At 40.0% G+C, this 22,242-nt stretch overlaps 1 protein-coding gene across 4 annotated transcripts in view; it reads right to left on the reverse strand.

Annotated features, from left to right (window-relative positions):
* Nucleotides 1-22,242, reverse strand: part of trappc9 (trafficking protein particle complex subunit 9) — a 123,560-nt gene that overhangs the window by 25,345 nt on the left and 75,973 nt on the right. For all 4 annotated transcript variants that reach the window (XM_086063349.1, XM_086063348.1, XM_086063347.1 and 1 more), the window contains 2 exons: nucleotides 18,312-18,465; nucleotides 15,710-15,800 (listed from right to left, as the gene is read on the reverse strand). In XM_086063349.1, coding sequence (XP_085919475.1) covers nucleotides 15,710-15,800; nucleotides 18,312-18,465 — 245 coding nt within the window. The remainder of the gene's footprint in view (nucleotides 1-15,709; nucleotides 15,801-18,311; nucleotides 18,466-22,242) is intronic.

The raw sequence follows: 22,242 nt of genomic DNA on the forward strand, positions 1-22,242 counted from the left end.
ATGAACAGAAGATGCGTTTTGAACGGACAGTTATGTAGATTTATGTAAAGAAAATGGTCAGACTTTATTGCTTTCGTCTCTCAGCAGAATATAAATAAATATATATATTTTTTTACGTCACTTCAGTAGTTTGGCCAGTTGTGATGTGATGTTAACGGTTTCATCTAATCTCTTGGTAAAATACAAATCTCATGAGAAAACAGACTTCGCATAACATAATTGCCAATAAATGAACAAACACGGTTACAAAAGAGCGGCCTTGAGGGACATTGTTCTGGAAAATAATGACATTTTTGATTTATGAATTTTATATTTTAGATCACATTCGCGCCTTTAATTAAAAGCAAGGACTATCGCACAACTTCAACTGTAATGGATGGTGCGTTGGTGCAGCCTATTTGAAAACGCGAGAATAAGCCATACTAACAGATTGTGCGCGCGTGTTATGTCGTGCGACCGACCGTGTCGTGCACACGACAAAGTGTTTGAATCCCGAGCCGCGAGACAGCAGCGCTGAGGTCCTTCTGCTTTCATTTATAATTCAGAGCTGCGCCGCATACCATTTGTCCTCGGCAGAATTACAATTTCATATCTACACTTTCTGGGGAATTGCCTTTTTTGAAAAGGCAAAAAAAAAAAAACGATGCCCACCTATACGAGTTCTCGAGTAGTCCATTGTTAAAGGAACTCTTTAGGGAATATGATGATATTTGCTGGGAAATAAATACAATAGTGAAAGAACGTGTGTGTGTGTGTGTGTGTGACAATCCCGCACACACACGCGCAAAAAAAACAATGAGGGCTCAGCACATCCATCGGTGTGGAAAATCAATATCTCTGCACTGCTTTTGCTGCATCTTATCTTTATCGCTGGGCAAACTCAAATGGATACGTCTAAGACAAATTGGGGTAGGGGAGAAAATAATCGATTCTTAGATATATCACGATGCAGATGAAAAGCTATTAATACATTTTCATAATGGATTTCTAAACAGCGGAATGCTAGCCAGTGTGAAAAGCCAAACTGAAAATGAACACTTGCTAAAATGCTAAATTAAAAGTGTAATTTATTTTGAGTTATTTGCAAATATAACTTAAAAAAAAAAAACTATTTACGCAAATTGCGGTCACCAAAAAATATATAACTACAGAACTATGCGTGCCCTTCCGTGTCTTTAACTTTGTCAAGTTTAAGATCATACCGGCATGATTAAACACTATTTTTAAACTGGATTCAGTTGGTTTTATCTGAGGGCGTATGCGCTGAGGTAGAGAGAAGTCGACCCCTCCCCTACCTGATCAGAACATTATGGAAGCAACTGCCGTCATGCTAAGCCACCGAAGGAAGAGATTTGATTTGTCAAGCGAGCCCCGCAGGCGCTCGCGTGCGGCTCGCAGTGCCGCCGCGGCGGCTCGGCCGGGGCTCGTTGCTCTGCCTGTCATCACCGCTTCCGACTCACCGCTTAACCTTTTTGCGACCGTATACGGCGCAACACGGAACACCCCCCGTGGGAGGGGCGGATTGGTAAACTGGATGGAAGGGGGCTCACACACGAAACCATGACAACAACGCACATGGCGAATAAATTGCCGGGATGTAACGATATGATACGATATGATCAAGTCAATACGATAATTATCACGATAATATTGTTAAAAGAAAAAAAGAAAAAGCTCATTATCGTTTGAAAAAAAAGAGCACAATATTGTGCTTTTGTACATAACAGCAGTGACAAAGAAATAAGCTTGGCCACTCATTTGAAAATGTCTCTTCTATAGAATCCTATTTAGCTGAGGTCATAACATCAACCTCAATGCACATAATCGACATCAAATCACAAATAACATTCAATATTGAGGCACTTACTTGATAATGCTACACTTTGTGAATCAAGTCAATTTCGGGAGGAACTCAAACGTGCTACATTCCCCTTTATCTGGCCATTTAGTGTGGGTCTTAAACATAGGTGGGCACAACATGCCTAATTAAAATTAAAGTGCACCAATAAACCAGAGCGTGCTGGAACTGCACAAATGTAAATCAACCTGGCCTTTTGAAAAGATGTGCTGCTTTTAACATCGTAGCATGACAAGCAGTTTCAATTGTATTCATTATAGACGGTGGAGACTTGATGCGCTTCAGAAAAATAGAAAATCCAGAAGCAAACCATTTGGCCAAAGAGGTACCCCATTTATGGCACACTTTTCAATAGAAACACCGTAAACTAGGTATAAACTTCACCAAGCTGCTTGGTGGAAATGACATTACACCATTGGACCACCTCGTGTTTTTCAGTTTCCTTCAGGGACCGGCGGGGGTATGGTGTTTGCAGACAATGCCGCATTGAAAACAGACCAGCGTGCAAGCGGTATCGCTTATAATTACTCGTCAAAGCGTGATTGTTTTGAAATACCAGGTGTTTCGCACAATGACAAAAGCGAACAAAAGGGGAGAACAAAAGGCCAGTCCAATTTGAAAGAAGGAAGACATAGAGAGAATCCGCCGCTAAGAAATTACTGCGTGAATATTTTCCAGTGTGTGTGTGTGTGGTTATAATATCCCGATGGATGGATGGAAATATCACCGTGTGTGACGTGGCAAAACCTCCCATTAATCAACAAAGACACATTATTTGCAGCAAATCAAATCATTTCTGCTGAGCACCTGATCATTCCTTATGGCAAACGGGTTGGGAATCGCAGGCTTAACTTGTAATCGTTAAAAACGCTCAATCTCATGCATAATCCAGGGGACTGAAGCCAATCATGTGATCTACAGCAGAAGGCCGCGGCCGGCCTCTCTCGACAACATTTGCGCAAGGCTGTTAATACGTGGACGGGATCATTACGTTCAACTGCGCCTCCGCAACAACGGCGGAAGGTCCCATGTGTGTTTGAGAGCAAACAGCATATATGAGCCCCCGTCCATCGATTCCCCCAAACCTCCCAGGCCTATTATTTCCCCTCTGTACCTTTTTAAAGACGGCGTTCTAATTAACGTTCATAGTCAGATCTTTTCCCTTCAGAGTTTGAAGCATTTGGTTTGTATTGCGCGTCGCATTTCTTGCACTGGCAAGGACGGGCGACCCACGGAGGACTGCCGAAAGCCGGCTCATTTGGATGCGCAGCGGCAGACCGCCGCAGTTGACAGCGCGGAGTGTGCAATATTCCCTCAGTGCATCTCCAGTGTTAAGCAGTGGACTGGATATTATTGACCAGGGGTCAGCAATCCTCAGGGAAGCATAATAAGTCATGTGGAGGGTTACTTGTTCGACATAACCTTCCTAAAAAAATTCTTATTTGGATTATCCTATGTACAGTATAATGTACACTTCCTATCTAAAAAGGACTGGAGAGTGTCAATTGGAAATATATTGTTCACTAATACGTTCCTTTTTGGTTCCCAGAATGCCTTGTGTCAGAGTACATAAAAGCAAAACCAATCGGCAAACATCGGCCATTTTGCCAATTATTTTGGCCGATGTTTGAACGGCCATAATCGGCCGATTCAGCCGATTAATCGGACGATTCAGCCGATTAATCGGTCGGGCCTTAATATACATATAATTTTTTTATAAAAGTCAAATAGTTCAAGTTAGCGAATATCTTCAGCTAAAGCCATCTGCTATTTAACTGAACATTTAACACATTACTGTAATACCTTTTCTGTCCTCCAATTGGTTGGTCAGTCCAAGTTTTGTGCTGACAAGCAAAACACGTTTCTAGCTATCAGCACGCCTTAATAATAATAATAATTTGGAATGTTTATTTTATGCTATTGATTCTGAACAGCTCCAGATGATGTACATTTCACAGATATGTGCCGTTATATGTCGTTTTACTTGTTTTACTTACTGTGGGATCAAAAAAAGTCTTCTTGTATAATATTGATGGTTGAGAGTGGATTAAGAGGGATAAATAAGAAAGTGTATACGGAAAAACATACACAACAAATATGTAAACGCGATTCTTAATCATGGCGTCTAATCAGCAACTGGATATGGCACACCTGTGAGGTGGGATGGATCATCTCGGCAAAGGAGAAGTGCTCACTATCACAGATTTAGACTGGCTTGTGAACAATATTTGTAGAGAAATGATGACATTGTGTATGTGGAAGAAGTTTTAGATCTTTGAGTGCAAATGTCACAGTATAGAGTAATTAGGCCCTCTATAAATGAAAATGTAACAGATGAAGTAAACACGGTAAAAGTTGAAATTGCCCTAAAACAATTCCAACAGGTGTGTCTGCCAATGTTACAGATTAACACCTGCCAAAACATTATCAGCGCCGAACATTCTCGTGGATTCATGCATTATTAAAAGATCATGAATGATTCATATGGGGTTGCTTTCACTTCGTTTTTAGTTAATTCATACTCAATCAAATATGGTTTTTGTCCGTTTCAATATTTTGCCATACAAAAGCAATGAAATATAGCAATGAATGGCATTCAGACAGAAAAAGCTAATGAAAGCAGTCAGTGTATCGTTAGGTGTCATGTTAATCATTCGCTCCTGTTAATGTTAGATGGCGCGCAACCCAATTGTGCTATGGCGCTTTATATTGCGATTCTACGCAAACGTTCGCGAGCGTACCCCCCCCCCTGTGAACCCGTTAATTACCGTCACCACCATTAGAGCCAATAACGGCGGTTTTAAATGTGTCATACAGGACTCTTGTTACTACCCGCGCGTGGGCGCCTGTGAGAAAGCGAGAGGCAGCCAGCAAATGCAAATGAAGGTCTGGGGGAGAAAAGAGAAAAAAAAAAAAAGTGACAATGTATTCTCATCAAGTGTTACCAAAAATACATTCTCCTGCGCTTTTTGCAGGAGCACCAGGGGAGGCGGCGACAATGTTCCGTGGCCCTCAAACCCCCGCGCCCCTCACCGCTCCATGATATGCCGTCACCCCCTGCTAAAGCATTTTTCTTTGCGGCAGGACTGTTTCTTGCGCTTGCTATCCCCAGCGTGGAGGAATTGCGCTCAGCCCATCTCGGGAGTCCCGCTTGGAGCTCGCGTCCACTGCGCGCGACAGCGACAGGTATTAAGTGTAGCATGCAAAAAAATAAAAAATAAAAATAAAAATTAAAAAATATATAAAAATAAAGCGCAATGATGATGACATTTCCGAATGAACAATTCTGAGCTCTTTAAGAAAAAAAAGAAGAGAAAAAAGTGTAGCATGCTGACTTGGCGTCGTCAGCACGATGGTCTCGTTATCGTTGTTGGTCGAGATAAAATGTGCGAGATGCTCAAACTTGGGTCCGCACATTTTTAAATAATTCAAACTTTGCAATACAATATTTTGTTGTATCACTTAAAAAAAGTATATATCCCACATAACTATAGGGACCAGAATACCATTAAAATAAATGATTCCTCCTTTCCTTAGCTTTGAGACAATTAAATGGTCTGATAAGATTATAACATAACATATATAAAAGGTCAGCAGGGATGATATAGTAAATACTCGTTTTATAGACTACACAAACCCTATTAAATTCAAGTGAAATAAGTCCAATTAAAATGCAATAAAGTACAAAACAAACAGCAGGGTGAGAACACTATGCGCAGAATGTGTATGAAAGACGAGACCCTTCTGGGAAATCAATGTTTGGCCAGAGTAATCCGTCCATTTTCTGGACCACTTATCCCCGTTCAGTTGCACAGTCGGTGAATTCAGGTGAAAGGCGGACTGGGCTGGTTCGGCAGTCCATCGCAGGGGAATTAGGAAGAGTGCATTGAATGGGATGACTTGATCCCATGCCGGCTTTGGCAAAGTTACGTGAACCCTCTATACCACCGATAATGTCTGGACTAAGGTTATAATAGTTAACAAAAACTGATGAAACAACAAAATAAAAAATAAAATAAAAGAAACATTTCTATTAACTTAATGAACTAAACATGAAAACTAACTGAAAGAACATCTTATTTTTATAAACTAGACTAAAATTAACTATAATTATAGCAAAAATGTCCTTTTTTGTCTTTGTCAATATCATATATTCATTTTAAACAATCTGATCGGCTGGATCGGGATTGAACGATATTTTGCAATTTATGGTAATCGGCTCTAATGTCTTAATTTGACCGGTCAGCAATAATGTCATTGACCGTCTCCGCAAAATAAGACATATCTTATGTTTTAGTTCATGCATTTCTATTGCCGTCAGTTAAATGGAGGTTTTCGCTATTTATGGCCAATTCTATCCCGTCTGTTGATTGTAAAGTAAATATAAAAGTTTTTAAATACATATACTTGCGCCATCTTCTCATCAAATCTGTGATCAGTTATCTTTTTTTTTTTCCTGATTGTGCAAAGCCTGATATTTATTTAGTAGGGATGTAACGATATCCAAACATCACGACATGCTATCACGGTATGAAGATCAAAATATGATAATTATCACAATATTGTGGGGAGGTTGGCGATACAAAAAAGGTCACAATATTGTGAAAAAGAAAAAGAAAAAAAGAACTCACACACACACACAATGCGCTTTTGTACATTACAGAAATGACAAATATTATAAATATTCTATTTAAAAAAAATAATAAATATAATATACATTGAGGCACTTACTTGCTAATGCTAGCACACCGAGTTCCTACACATATTGACTCTGTTTCTCAAGCATATTACGTTCCCCTTCATCTGACCATTAGCGTGGATTTTAAACATAGAAGGGCCAAAACATGCCTTGTGAAAATTAAACTGCACTAAAGAACTAGCCACCAGAGGGTGCTGGAACTGCACAAATGGAAATCAACCTGACTTTTTTTAACACATGTGCCGCTTTTAATATCGTGACATGACAACGATATATTGTGGCAGTTTTAATATCGCAATATCACAATATTGCCGTTATCGTTACATCCCTAATGTTTGGTGATTTTTTAAATATATTATATTGCATTCAAGAAATACTCCATATATTAAAAGAAAACTAAAATAATAAAAACTCAACTAAAATAAAACGTGTTGGGAGAAAAAAAAAAACTAATAAAAAGAATTGCTATAAAAACTAAAAGTCAAAATTAAATAAAAACTAACCATAATGAAAAATTATAACCCAGGTCTGGAAAGAGTAATGTAAAACAATATGAATTTCACAAACAAGCCAACATTGATTTTTAGATTGCACATAATGAACGCCCAGATAAAACTTTCTCTCCATGATTTTATTACAGCAAATTATCTACTAATTTCATTGGATTCCAACACACATGAAAAGACGTTCTGTGAAGAACTAAGACATATGGAGCATGACTCAGTTGGCACCAGAGCATCATTAATGAAGATCAATGGTGACAGATGAGCGTGGCAAAAGGGACTCGTCTCTGAGGGGGGCGTGTCACGACTCGCCGTTGTCAAACAGACTGGCGAGCTCTGCAGGTGGCCAAGTGAAACATCCCCATAGAAAAGTGACAACTTCATCTGATTACTCATATCGCTCTCAAATGGTGGCAGAATGGTCGTCTTCAGTGTTAGCTGGTCCAGCAAGGTGCATTTATATTCATGACTTCGCTGATTAGCATCCTCTGATTGTGCATTCGTCGCTGAGGTCGGGCACTTAAAACAAGCCTTTCCATCATTTCACAGCGTTCCTGGATCCGGCAAACACTCGTGGAGCCTCAACAAGACACCCAAGCGATGATCTGTTTGTATTTGCTCCTGATGAGGATTGATGACGCATAGCGCCTGCGAGTAATAACACGGCACTGTTTATTTTTCCTTGCGCAGGTGAGAGAGGCGCAATCACAATGCACCCTCTTTTTTAGCGGCGCTTTTAACGCGGAGGCGAGAACTCGAACGACGATGCGCGAGAGACTTGATTTTGTTGCTTTGAGATTCAAAGGATGTGAAGGCAAGCAGCCGCCGGGGATACTTTTGTCGCCTCCCAAAAAAAAGAAGGAAAAAAAAAAAGGGTACTTAGAACAGTGCTTTGCACACACAACACAGTGAAATTCAGCAAAGAAACTAAACCCACTGGTGTAAATGAATGAGATCTTATGATGCGGACTATCAGTGGTCAGCGCTAGAAGGTCTGATAAATGTCCATTACTCCCCCAAAACTGAAGCACTGACAGACCGAATTGCTCTGCAGCCATGATGATAAATGCCTCATAAATGGACGCCCCAACCCTGTTAGATGTACTAACTTGACAGCCACTCAGACACAGAAGGCGACGGGGAGGGGGGGAGAAAGTGAGATGGGTGATTATAGAAAGGGTCTGTGTAGTGTCCTCTAAAGAGGAGTACGCACATAACAAAATGAAACTAAAATTGTTTCCCCTTTTTCAGATAATCATGAGTCATGCTTTCCGAGCAATTATCCTGTGGCGAATGAGGACTGCTCACAGATTTTTCTTTTCCATAGGGGATGACGTTACACAGCTGGATCGGATCGGCAGTTATTATGCAAATATTTTTTTATTTTTTTGCAAAATCGATGATTGGTTGTAATGTCATAATTTGTACAGCCCCCCCCCCCCCCCCCCAATTTTTTATATATTTCAATTGAATGCTTATCAGTGTTTGGGGGAGAATTTTTAGGGTGTTATTGATTAAGTAATTAACTCATTCAAACTCAAAAACTTATAAATATGTTTTTAATACTTTGTCCTTCACTCCCCCAAATTATTTTTTTTTTATGCTTGAGCATACAGAAGGTTTTGATGCCGCCTCTGACCCGAAGAGGCCGCTTAAAGCAATGGTAGTTATTACAAAAAACGCCCAGCAGGTGGCAGCAGAGTATACGAGATCAACCAGGGCAATGTTGCAAACAAGCTGATTTGCCCACAGTTCTAAACTGATTTGTGAATAATGAAGAAATTTAGCTACATTCGAATGCTAACAGAAACAAATAGAAATATACGTCTGTCCTGATGAAAGAACAGACTCTAATCTTTTGGTAGGTTCCATGTTTTTATAGCCATAGAACACAATAATCTGTCGGCCTTGCAAAATCAGTCAAATTCCAGTAAAACAACCGGGAGCAAAGTGAGAGAATGAGTTAAGTAATTTATATAAAAAAAAAAAAAAAGAACTTATTTTTCCCAATGCATTTCAACGGGTGTCAATTACTGTATACACAAATTTTGGCTATTCGTGGGTCGATATCTTCTTCGATTTCTTCTACTAAAGCAAATGCCATCATATGAAAGGACCGTTTCCATGACATACTTCCAATCGATAGTGTTTGGTATATTAGTTGCCGGTTAATTCCCTGATCCACTCAGACCAGCGGGAAAATAAATGGACAGAAAAACTCGAGATCATAAAGTGGCAGAAGAATGAGTTAATGTAACGTGAGGTATTGGCGTCTTTGGGAAAACGTCGGAAGCTAATTTTATAGCGGCTCAATCATGGTAGTCACCAACCATTTTATGGTACTCAAAAGTATTCTGATCATTATATTTAGTAATTTTTCTCGTAGTTGAGGCACTCAAGTTTTTTCTGTCCATTCTTTTTCCCTCTATTGCGATTAGAGCAGGAAGCTAACAAGAAACTAATTTGCCAATAACCAGCGAGATTGGAAGTATCACATAGCGTCCATTTTTCAATGTGAGGACAAAAAAACAACAACTTTCAGATCAAGGCGCTATTTCTGAAACACTTCACCAATTACCCTTCAGAGTGTGTCTTTCTGCAGACCAAACAAATACAGTAGTCTCGTCAGACATGCCCCTATAGATTAAAAGCCCCTGGAGAAAAGAGCCCCGCACAAAGGTGTGCACGCCCACTCCGGCGTTCTATTGCCGTCAGGAGGAGATGTTTAGGGGGGGGTAGATTGACAGAGCCTGGACGACAAGAGGTGAAAAACAAGCAGATAAATCCAACTCTGTTTGGCTGGTGCTCCTCCTCTCGTTGCAAATTTAAGATTCTCTGTTCCAGTAGTTGGATAGTGAGGAAGCGAGCGGGGCGGTAATAAAACATCCGCCTTTACTCCTGATATTTTATCGACAGTTAGCCCGACATCTCTATGCTCCAATTAGGCCGGCACGGTCCAACATATGCATGGAGGAGTTTGTTCTGAGGGGATGTTCCACAAATCCTTATTACCATTCAAAGCGGACACAGAAGATTGAAGTCTGCTGAAACACACAATTGCTATCCCGGAATGAAATACCCTGTTTTGTTGATCTCTTCTGGTATTTGAAACTTGACCAAATAACTGAAATTGACTATCAAGCTTGCATTGCCAAGGTGTATACGATCTGTGTGTTTACTGGACTCACATTGGCACATGTCAGTATGTGTATCTAGTTGTATCCACATTAGGATGACAGCTGATTCTATTTGTTTTATATTTACGCTTCCATTATGCATCAACCAATTGTGACAAAAAAAATCGGAATTGTGTCACTTGAATACGACGGCGTATTAGGGCCACGTATAAATATATTTTTTTTTAGAGGGTGAGGGCAATATTCTGAGAGAGAAAAACTCGCAAATTTGCCATTTTATAAAGTAGTAAATTTAACAGGAAAAAAACACGTGCAACTCGGATATTTGTGTCAATTTTTGGTCGGGTTTTCAAATAAGGTGATATCACCATATCATTAAGCATTCACACATTAAGGCGTTGGGTGCTGCCAGCGACAAAGACGCCTCACTTTGCGAAGGTCCACACCCTGAGGATCAAGCATTTAAGTTCATTTGTTAAAATTTATATTTGCTTGTACATTTATGTGTCCAGAATTATAATTTACACATTCATATATATATATATATATATATATATATATATATATATATATATGTACAAGTAGCTAAATTGCTGCTGCTCTGTCATTCACTTGCATGTACCTATCTTCTGATTGGTTAGTTTTAGTCAGCTGATAAAGGAAGTGTTGTCGCTCTAGCTGCCATCGTGTATGACGAGTAAAGTTAAAATTAAGAATAAATCCGTCTCCATTCTGCCTTTTCATTTTATAAACAGTGTCCCATTAACCACCAAATCACAAAATGCTCCACTTTAAAAAAAAAATTCAAGTTCGTGAGATTATTTCTCGAAATATACCCCTTCTCTCTGGAAAAAAAAAAAAGATATATATACGTGGCCCTAATACGCCGCCGTAATTTAACCATTTAACAAATGAATAAAAGTCAACTTCCAACCACTCAGATGTGGGTGTGCCAATGAATTTTGAGCATCAGTCATCGTCAATCACCAACGGTCATGAAACGCTTCTGTCATCTGTCAATATTTCAAGCCGAACCCCATTGTAATTGCCAATCCGTCAGTCGCCAATCCTCAGCAAAATGGCTGTCTGTCAATGTTTCCGTCATTCTTCAGCAAAATTACGGACATTTTGTCATCGACAGACAAAAAAAACCACTTCCGGCAATGCTTAGTCCGTCCAGTTTCCCGTCATTCGTCAATAAAATGGGCGCTCGTCATTGACGGACATTCTGTCAATATTGACGGAATGCCATGTTGTTTTCAAATACCAAAATATTGGGCTGCCATTTTATTTTATTTTTTACACTTGGCAACACTTTGGAGAACGCACATTTACATACAAATTGGGCTAAAGGAAGCTGTGCCACATTTCCCAATGGCTCAACAGCAGTGCTTCACATATCTCAATGTGTATTTGCACACAAATTACCAGCAACGCGCAACGAGACACCGAGCATGCGCATGCATGTATTCATTACGATCTTCCTTCTCAGCTCGCAGATTTAATCATCATCACTACTACTACACAACTGTAGCAGGGTAATTTTCTGTACAAGGAGGCTGCGCCATTTGTCAACCCGCATCACTCATGACAATTGGGCACCTGACAAAAGCTTGGAGGCATATTATTTCAAGAGGCAAGATCCCCCCCTGTGTGTGCTCAAAAGCCAAAACGTCCATCTGTGTGAGCAGGGCAGCAGGAAGAGAGGGTGGGGGGGTGGGGGGTTAAATAAAACCGCGACTGTGCGAGTCGCTTCACAAGTGGCGTCTTATTAAATTATCTCTCCGCCTTTTACAGCGCGGGCCCCCAACCTCCTCTTTTCCATCTCTCTTCCAAGGCTAAGCATTTGTCTTTCCATTCATGGGTGAATTTGTATTCCATTGAGAAAGGGGGAGCAATGGGTGCAAAGTCCGCATGCAGGGTGGCTGTTTTGCTTCTCTAAGCAAAAGCAGTGAGAACAATATGCCGCTGTTTAAAATGGCATATTTTGTATTACGTTCGCGTCTTTTATAAAGTCTGTGAGGCGATATGCAAAACTACCCCAAGCATCACCTCCATCCAATTGGCCAAGGTGATTGTGTATTTAGCAACACTCCATTAAGTTGATATAGTGACGCCTCGTCGCAAGGTGCACCACTTTGCCTTTAATCATGATGACAGACCAGCAACTCTATAATCAATAAGCTTACATAACACCAGGTTGCAAAAAGGCAAATAAAAAACACCTGTTGCGGCAATTGCGACCGTTACTGTGTAAAGGTGCGAATATTGTTACACTGTGGTATTTTTGTTCAATGGATTGGATTCGGGTGGTATTTGCGCTTGAGAGTCATATGATAAAGCCGATTAAAAAAAAAATCATTCACATTCAACAATAGGATTTAAATATGTATGATGAGGAACGTGACTGTAAAGCAGACAATTTCACATTTTGGAGCGTGTAAAATTCCATTCCGTAATGCAATTTTTCAACAGCTATCATTCATTTCAACCTAACATCTACACTTTTTTTTCTTCCATTTTGACTGTAGGAAAAAAACAACAACATCTTATTAAAACTAAAAAATTGGTGTGCAGGGGGAGGTGAATTGGATGAAAACTAACAATCGAGTATATATGAACAAAGGTTTTGTAAAAAACTGGCGACATCCAGCTTGCTGTTAAGTGTACACTTGTCGGCAAGATTTAGCGGACTGTTATGCGCACACTCGCTGGCAAGATCCAGCCAATTGTTATGCGCACACTCGCTGACGAGATCCAGCCAACTGTGATGCTTACACTGCTGGCGAAATCCAGCCGATTGTAGTAGTGCGATCCCGCCGGCAGTTATGCACACACTTGCTGGCGAGATCCAGCCGATTGTTCTGCACACACTTGACGGCAGGATCAACCTACTATTAAATGCAAAATTGCTTGTGCCATCCAGTTAATTGTTACATAAGCGCACACGTGAGAGACGAGATGACAAGAGACAAGTTCCGCCCCCCGTTGTCATAGTAACAAATGCTGGATTTGCCATTAGGGGTATGTAAAGAGTCTTATAGGTCTTGAGGGACGTTGTGGCCAAAGCATGTCACAGACATTTTAAATTGTGAACAAAATGAATTTGGACTGCTATAAAATGTGTTTCTATATTGAAGTTTATTGGCATTTTTGTGCACCTGCTGTCCAGTTTACACTCATTTTATTTTTTGCCATGTTGTAAGGTTTTTAAAGTATCCTGTCCTGTAAAGCACCTTCTGACCACTGTCTCAGAAAAGAGCTCTACAAAATACACTTAGTTTTTACTTACTAAAGTTTGCAGCGATACTGTAGGGCAGTTTATCATGGCTGATAAATTGCCCAAAAAGTGTTGGGAAATTCAAACTGATTTATAGCGTTATAGTTTTGGTATAATGGGCTGGAGGAAAACAAAAGAACAGCAAAGGTAGTAAAGAAGAATTGAGTCAACGAAAAGCATAACCCATATGTAAAACAATATGTAAATGTTTTTGTTTTTTTTAAGAGCTCAGTATTGTTCATTCGGAAATGTCATCATCATTGCTCTTTATTTTCATTTTTATTTTTTTAATTTTTTTTGTGTGTGTGTGGTTGAGTATGTGTATGTGCGTGCGTGCGTGTGTGCGTGCGTGCGTGCGTGTATTTGTTAGCTCACCAAAAAACCTATTAGAAAAAATCTCATACCGTTCACCTAAACCGAACACCACCGTCAGGAGACCCGAGGGGACCAAAGAAAACCAAGGAAGGTGAAATCCAGCACCTTGTAAATGTTTTCCGTAGGTTTAATCAACATCTATTTCGCAGTTCTAAATATCCACTTGACTGACGGAAGAATTAAAAAAAATGAAGTTAGGGTTTGAATTTTGTTTGAAATCCCTCATTCTTTTTTTGCTTCTCACTCTGGTTCTGCCGTTCATTGGCCAAGCCCGCCAACAAACGTCTTCCCTGCGAACACATCCGAGAAGGCAGAGTACCCCTTATGATGTCTGTGAGTGCAATAAAACGTTGTCAGAGATAATAAAAGCAGTCAGGCAGTAACCTTCAGAAAAACATTAGCGGAGCATCTCCGAGACTAAGCTTCTGGCATTTAGGGAGTTTGTAAAAGTGTCTACCCTTTTCAGACACATAATGAAATCAATGGTTGATGCATACAATTCTGTGAGCTCCCCCCCCCCCCCCCCCACACACCCCGTCCTGAAATTTTGTCAACAGAATGACAGAGGGTCTGAAAAGTCGACTTTGATTGCTGAGGTGGAAAATTAAATTGAAATGAAAATCACAAAGACTCTAGAAATCTATTGGAATTAGTAAAGAAGCCAAGCCAAGATTAATATCATCGATTCAAGCTCATAAAGCGGAGACGTGACTGGTCTTATTTACACTTTCTTTTTGCAGCTTGGCAGCGCCTTTGTCAAATAAAAGATCTCTCCCACGATGCAGGAACAAATTTGCAACAAAAAAAAAGATGTGCCTGAACTGTTAAAAACTTCCTATGACTTTGCTTTGAAAAGTGTATGCTTTGGCCTGCATTTGCTCTCTTAACATGAATAACAAAGTGGGAAAACAGAGATAATCCAAAATGGGGGATTGCTGACAGATAGCATCATTATGGCCACGGAAGAGCATCTTCTTTCCTGGTAACTGTCAAAAGGTGGAAAACGGCGCACACACAAAAATGAACATAACATATATTTTTTAAGAAAACAACCCTTAAATAACTTGGCTTATTAATTTTACCCTCTAAGTGTAAAGCTAAGAAAAAGAAAGTATCCAATTAGACTTACAGTTTTAGGCGCAAGGGAAAAAGCTTGAATCGCATCCGTAATTGAGCCGATGATAGTTTTGGCAACACAGATAAAAGGCATTCTAATGGGCTGAAGCAAATTACTTGGCTCATATCATCAGCAGGGCTCGTAAGGCCGAGACTGGAAAGTGTGAGGGCACCTTTACGGAAATAAGGACTGTGGGGGGGAAAAAGCAAAAAAAATTAACACTTGGTATTTTTTTCAGATTTTACCCCAAGGAGGGTGCTTTTGGGTGACTTCTTCACAATTCCTCCTGCCTGCCTCAAACAAAAAATCCACACTTCTCCTTTGCCTCATTTTGCTGATTGCTTTGTCTTTGTTGGGGGGAAAAAAAGCACAATGGTCCCCAGTTGACTAATCAAAAAGCTGGCACTGCCCAAAACGAGGTGTTGCGAATCTCTGAAGAAGAAAAAAAAAACCCTCGGTGAATCAAAAGTGATTTCAGATGATGATCGCAGATGGTGCGACCGAAAGAAGTGCTTGACGCGTCCCGAGAGGTTCGTGGGCTAACCCGAGCTGCTGTCTCCACTTTTCCAAAATAGAATGGAGGCCATTATATATGCAAATAAAAACATAGCTTGAGACCAGTTGTGGGGGTTCACATGCTAAATGACAGGTAATGAGGCGACTGGATAACCGGGGATGAATCGCAAGCGAAGTTTCTCACGGTGAGAAATTAAACACGTTGTGCTGCATATGAGACTCACCCCACTGCAAGGGGGCGAGCTGCAGGTGCTCCAGGACCAGTTGGTTGAGGACTCCCTCCACGCTGGCCTCGCCGTGGCGCCGCAGGGAGGGGTGGAGTGGGGTTAAGGGAAACACACGAAGAAACTTTGTGCCATTGTGATACACTTTAGCAACACACAGGAGTTTGAAATGTGTGGCTGCAGAGCTATTTTTCTGCCACTAAATGGCATTAGTGTTTCATGCTGGACATTGGTGACAGAAACAGTACATTTTCCTTCAATTCAGAGCAAGTGGTATTTGGAACATGAAGCAACTTGTGGCCTCCAGACAATTTTGTTCATTGTAAATTACAACTAGTCACCAGTCCACACAAATACATATATTTTTATAACATTTATTATGGCTAAATTGTGCAATAGTGGCTCCTTTGCATAACGGTGGATGCAAAATAAAGCATGAAAAACAATAGTTTTACATTGATTTTTAATGCCTCTAGACATCGTATTTCATGATTTGAAATGCTTTAATTTCAATTTTAAAGCCCTGGAATCCCTTTGGTATATTCAGTGCTTATTTGTTGGTTATGAAGGCACTGCCTCAATTACAGCTTGTCGCCACGTTTTTAGCAGACCGGGCTCGTATGAATCACTTGCAACAATAATCACGATTTCAAGTAGGACATAACTGTTTCTCAATTGCAGCAAATGTAGACTTTTCTTCTTTATTCTATGTTTTATTATCCTGCAGGCTCACTGCCGTTTGACATATTTACACAGGCAGATGCACCGGATTTAGAAAAATCACACTTTTTTTCAGACTTTGGTTAGCAATAAAATGTTTGGGTCATTTTCTCTGTGCAGCTTAGTGCCAAATGACCAATAGTGGTTGGGGACCGCTGCTTTAAATTACACAAACTAATGTTAGGTTATTACTGCTATTAGTGTTCGCCTCAAAATGTCAAGGGCTGTTGGGAAATGTGTTTTTGTAAGCCGACTCCAGAGGTAGTAAGAATCTGATCGATGTTGCGGCAGAACAAATATGGCTATAAGAGAGCAATTATCCAGATAATATACAATGATAATCTACACAGCTGACATTTGGATGTAGAATACGAGTGAACAACACACTTCGATTAACCTTTGAGAGGTAGCGATACACAGCAAGCAAGAAATCAAAGAACCTTTAACAAAATAATGGTGGAACGATGACTCTTTGAAACTAAATTCAGATAATTAGTTCCTCAGGGCGCTGATGTCAGATGACGACACATGACAAAATGTGTTTTGTCAATACTTCCCAGATGAACTTTATACAAGACTTTCATTCAATCGGCCAACACAACTTAGTAATGTGTGTGTTCCACTTCGCATATGTCAGCATGTTATAATGTATGCTAGGGGCTAAGAGTGTAAAAAAAAAAAACTAAGGTAAGCTACCACTAACCTGTCAGTTTAAACTCAGAGCTGTCCAAAAATGCACGTGCAGTTTCAGTAATTTGGTAAGGGATAATTACAAATAATAATAATAATAATAAAAAACGTTAAATTCCAACAGATTCTGGCATGCAAACAGCGACTTCTAATGACTTTTCTGATCCTCAAACTTTTCTCTCAAAAACACCTCAAGGTCAAAAGTTTCCTCCTGACAACAAGAAAAATTGCAAGCTGACCCTGATGTTATTTAGATAGAGCGAAATTGTGCCGTATGACCAAGCCTGATTTCTTCAATTTCATCACGAGCAAAAGCGCTGCCGTTATTGAGTCTCCCCGATTCAATCTGTCCTCGGGGTCACATTACTTATGCAGTACCTGCATTTCAATTGGGTGATATTGTATTCAGTTTTCAATATGACAGTCAAAATTTACCATAATTAGGATCACCTTTGAGCAGGGGTCACCGACCTTTTTGAAGCTGAGAGCGACTTTTTGGCTACTGATTAGTGCGAAGGCCTACAAGTTTGATACACACTTTGGAAATTTGCTCAAATTGTGTTCAATCGTTTGTTATTATTAGGACTGAAAAAAAAATCGGCTAAGTCAACCACAAGAAAAATTTCTGCTTCGATTACCAATTAAATGAGTAATCGATGGAGTAATTATAGGGTAATCGATTTTAAAAAGATTTGTTAAGACAACAAGAATAACAACAATAAATTTTTCAGCCAAGTGGAAAATGTGTATCATGTCATAAAAATGTTTATTTCGTTTGAGGGAAACCATAACTACGATCTGACCCATAACAAAAACGGAATTTGACATCCCTGCCTTGGAGACAAGACTGCCTCAAAGTCTTTCTTCGAGAGGCCTGAAACAATGTCGGCGTGGGTAACGGCTCCACGTTCAGATTGACAAACTAGAACATCGCTTTACGGTGTCAAAGTGTCAAGCACGGAGCCCATAAGCTTCGCCATCTGTCAGCGCCGAGGAACAACTTCCCCGCTGGCCAGAGGGCCTCCAGATGTAGAATCCAGATGTCTTTTATCACTCAACTCTCCAAATCTACTCGGCACCTTAAAAAATATATCACCTCCTTCTGGACTGAGGCGGATAAAGACTGTCGAAATACTAAATAATGAACACAAACCCTGATTCCAGGTGCTTTACGTCAGCGGAAAAAGGATATGATGCTCCAACAGATGCCCAGTTTGCTGTTGATCTGGCAGCCCTGAGCATGCTGCCGCTCCTCCTCCAGCTGTTTGGGGTTGGACAAGCGAATCGTCTCCTGGTCGGGCAGCGGCAGACTCTCAAAGTCAAACTTGTCAACCTGGATGGCCATCCTGGAGGAGAAACAGAGGAAATTATCTCATCTGTCACGCCTCTTAAACGTACTGGATTATGAACCGCCACAGAACAGAATGATGGAAACAAAAAAAATAGTCTATTGATGAGTCCAGACGCGCATCAAAGCGACGCGGAGGAAAAAAACAATGCAATTATCGTCTGGGAGCCTTTACAACAAAGCAGCAAAAAATGAGATAATGATGCTTCAAAACCACAAGGCGGGGGGGAAAAAACAAACAGCTAAACTGCAGGTCTTGCAGCAGAACAACACTCAAACAGAACAGCTTTGAAGATTAGTGGCACAAGGCTTATGTCAACCACTGAAGTCTCACTTTCAAAGTGTTGCTTTTTCATTTTTCGAACATTACACACACCAGGACTAAAAATACAACAAGGCAAATGGACACCGTCTGGCATGGCGTGGGGGGTGGGGTGGGGGTGGGGGGGGGGGGTCTGCCGGTCTTCCTGGACAAGTAATTATAAAGAATGACACTGGCACATTTACACTTCAAACAAGACCAAACACTTAGTAACATGAGGGAACTGAAAAGGTTAGTTAATTTTTTTTCCTGGAAATGACAACAGTCAGAAATTTCATATCAAACGTATACAGATGGTTCTCTGTTCATGACAAATTTCCATTCCTACGACAGCCTTAATTTTTAAGCTGGAACATGCCGTTGTCTATCACGGAGCAGTTCATAATTGTTGTTGTATATTTTTTAATTCATTCATCTTTTTACTACCTCTAGATTTCCCAATTGATTTAAACAAAAACAAAAAAAACCTCACGCTTTAAGGGCTATTATTTTTCTCATTCCTAACATTTAATGTTTTCCCACAATGCAAAATTTTCCACCTTTATTTTTATTACTATATTTTTTTATTCTGCCATTCATGCCGTTCAACTACTTCTACATTTCTCAACCGATTCAAACCATTCCAACTTCAACATGTTCCAAAAATTCACACTTTGCACGCTATTACTTTTCTCATTCATAACATTCACAGTGTTCCTACAATTCAACATTTTCACAGCAAACATCCCCATTTATTTCCAATGAGACATTCAACAACAATTCACTCCCATTCAAAATTCTCAATCTTCAGCTCATTCAATTCCCCTTGGGATCAATTTGCAACATTCCCCTAATTCTCACAAGCAAAAACTCCACATTTTTCACCAAACATTGCACATTTTTGACCAACAAAGTTCCTCACTCATTCCGAGGAAAGAGTTCTGGTAATAGGGTAAGGTTTAGGGCTAGGGATCGTATCGTTCCGATGAGAAATTCCTTCAATTCAATATAATTTCCCCTAATTCCATAAAATTAATTATTTCAATTCCACCTACCAGAAATGCTAACCTTTTTTTAATTGAAACCTTTTTAAAATCAATTTGTTGTAAATTTTTGTCATAATCAATATAAGAAATTTTGTATACCGGGAACGAAACGCTAATCCCACAAAAGAAACTCATTTATCAGCACCGATATCTTTCTTAGCATGCGGAGAGAGAAGCACCAGGCCAAAGTTTGCAGGCACAACACGTCATTGTCTCTTCCCTGCGATATGACTGTGCCATCCGCAGGCCAATCTAAACCGTTACGAGACTTTCAATAACAAAGCACGTGCTAAAAAGAGTGGCCACCGAGGATCGTCTCCGCGCCTCGCCCGATAACACCTTTCATGAGCTTTTACTTCTTGGGCTGAGGAAGGCATGCAAGCGGATGAGCCAGATTGAAGCACTTAGCATCTCGATATGCAGATGTGCATAAATTTTGTAATTTCATTTGTCTATGAATACAGATAGTCAATTCTATTTTCTTTTGGCTGTGCTTGCCAAGCTCAGTGCATTTGGCGCCCGTATCTCATTGGCATTTTCATGACTGGCAATGAGTTTTACGGCAACCGAGAGGTGATTTGAGTCAGCTGAAGGCATTCATCAGCAGATCCAATTCGAAGATCATTATTCTGGCTATTTTGCTTTGATGAAATCCATTCAAGGCGGCGCTCCGCCTCACACGATTTACAGAACCTTTTGTTTGCTGACAGTCCTTTTCAAATGCTGAGGTGCTACGACCTCAAGATGTTGGGCGGGCGCTCGGGGAGTTGGCGGGTAAAATGTTAACAATGAACGCGGCACGTCAGCGGGCAACAGCTGCCACATAGCAATTAATGCAGGGTCTTTTATTTGTAAGATTGGTTGTTGAAATGGTAAGAAAGGCATCTTAAATCACCTTTCTCCATTGGTATGAATGGAAATGCCATTAATGTGTTCCTGCAACCCAAAAATCCCAATTTAACAATCAAGCAATATCACATGAGAGGGATTGATGTACTCACCAACCTTTTTTAAATGGATTCAGTTAATGGTTCAGGCATTGTTTTCTAAAGCAAAATCAGATATTTATGTATTTATGGATTAAATAAAATAATATGTCTGCTTTCGTCAATCCAAAAATCTGAATAATTACTGTTAACAATTTCAGGTCAAACAATGGCGCTAAATTATTATTCGCTTACTAATATAGTTGCTGATTAGTATGATAGTTGATTGATTTTTTTAATACAAATATTTACTGTAATTATGGCTATTACTGCATTAGCGTAGCAAATACACCGCATTAAGCCTTACATAGAAATTTGGGCTACGGCTTTAACGTAGGAAGGGAACATATCATAAATCAAGAACTCACTGTACAACCTATTACTGTCTGTAATAGTAGTAATAATGCAGTTTGGCTAATTTCTGCGAAAAGTCACTCACCAACCAAGAAAAGTTCCTGATGATGCATGCGGCCGGCCACACATGTATTTGAAAAACCGCACACCTCAAACAACATTGTGTCTGCCGGGTGTGACCCCTGACATGGTGCTTCTAATTACCACCATCTCACAATAATTTGGCAGCAATGCCGGTCTAATGGCAGGGATAACACAAGCTGAGAGGGGCACTGGGAAGTGAACCGTTGCTAATTAAATGTCGTGTTGCCTTTCCACCAAAAGTACATGATGATTATATCAAAGCGTACGGGCTCACTTTCATTTCTGAAATGTTGCCACTGCCAAGCTGAAACCGCAGATGGCAAGGGAGGGAGCACAATGGTGGAATTTGTCTTATTGGCGATGTGTTTTCTGCATGTGGCGAAGGAAAATACAATGGATGATTTGATGCTCTGAGGTTGGAGGTTCGAATCTGGACTAAGATGTTCCTGTGTGGAATTTGCATATTCTCCCGTGCTTGTGCGGGTTTTCTTTGGCTTCCACCTGGAACCTGCCTGTGGTCGGGTCAAGTTGTATTTTACAATTTTAAAAATGTGCAGAATTTCACAAGTTACTCGATCTTAAAGATTAGATAGCTCTTAATATGAACAGAAAAATGCACTGAGCTGTCACCAACGTCTTACAAATGCAATTATGCCATCTAGTGGCAGAATAATGAACTCAACACAAATCAATATCACATAGTTTTTTACGGTACGGTACATCTTATTAATTTTAACTAAATTTGATCAATTATGAAATTACTGTATCATTGACTAAAAGATGCAGCCATATTTCTATTACTTTAACATTTTTTCCACGTTTATTATACATTTTATTGTACATTTAGAACAGATATAAAATTTGCGAGTTAACTATTAAAGTCATGCGATTAATGATAATTTAAAAAAATTATCCTCACACCCATATTTTCTACATTCTTAAAGATTAGATAGCTCTTAATGTGAACAGAAAAATGCACTGAACTGTCACCAACGTCTTACAAA

The sequence above is a fragment of the Leptonotus elevatus genome, chromosome 19 (assembly GCF_054856555.1).
Source record: "Leptonotus elevatus isolate MCC_2025b chromosome 19, RoL_Lele_1.0, whole genome shotgun sequence".
NCBI lineage: Eukaryota > Metazoa > Chordata > Actinopteri > Syngnathiformes > Syngnathidae > Leptonotus > Leptonotus elevatus.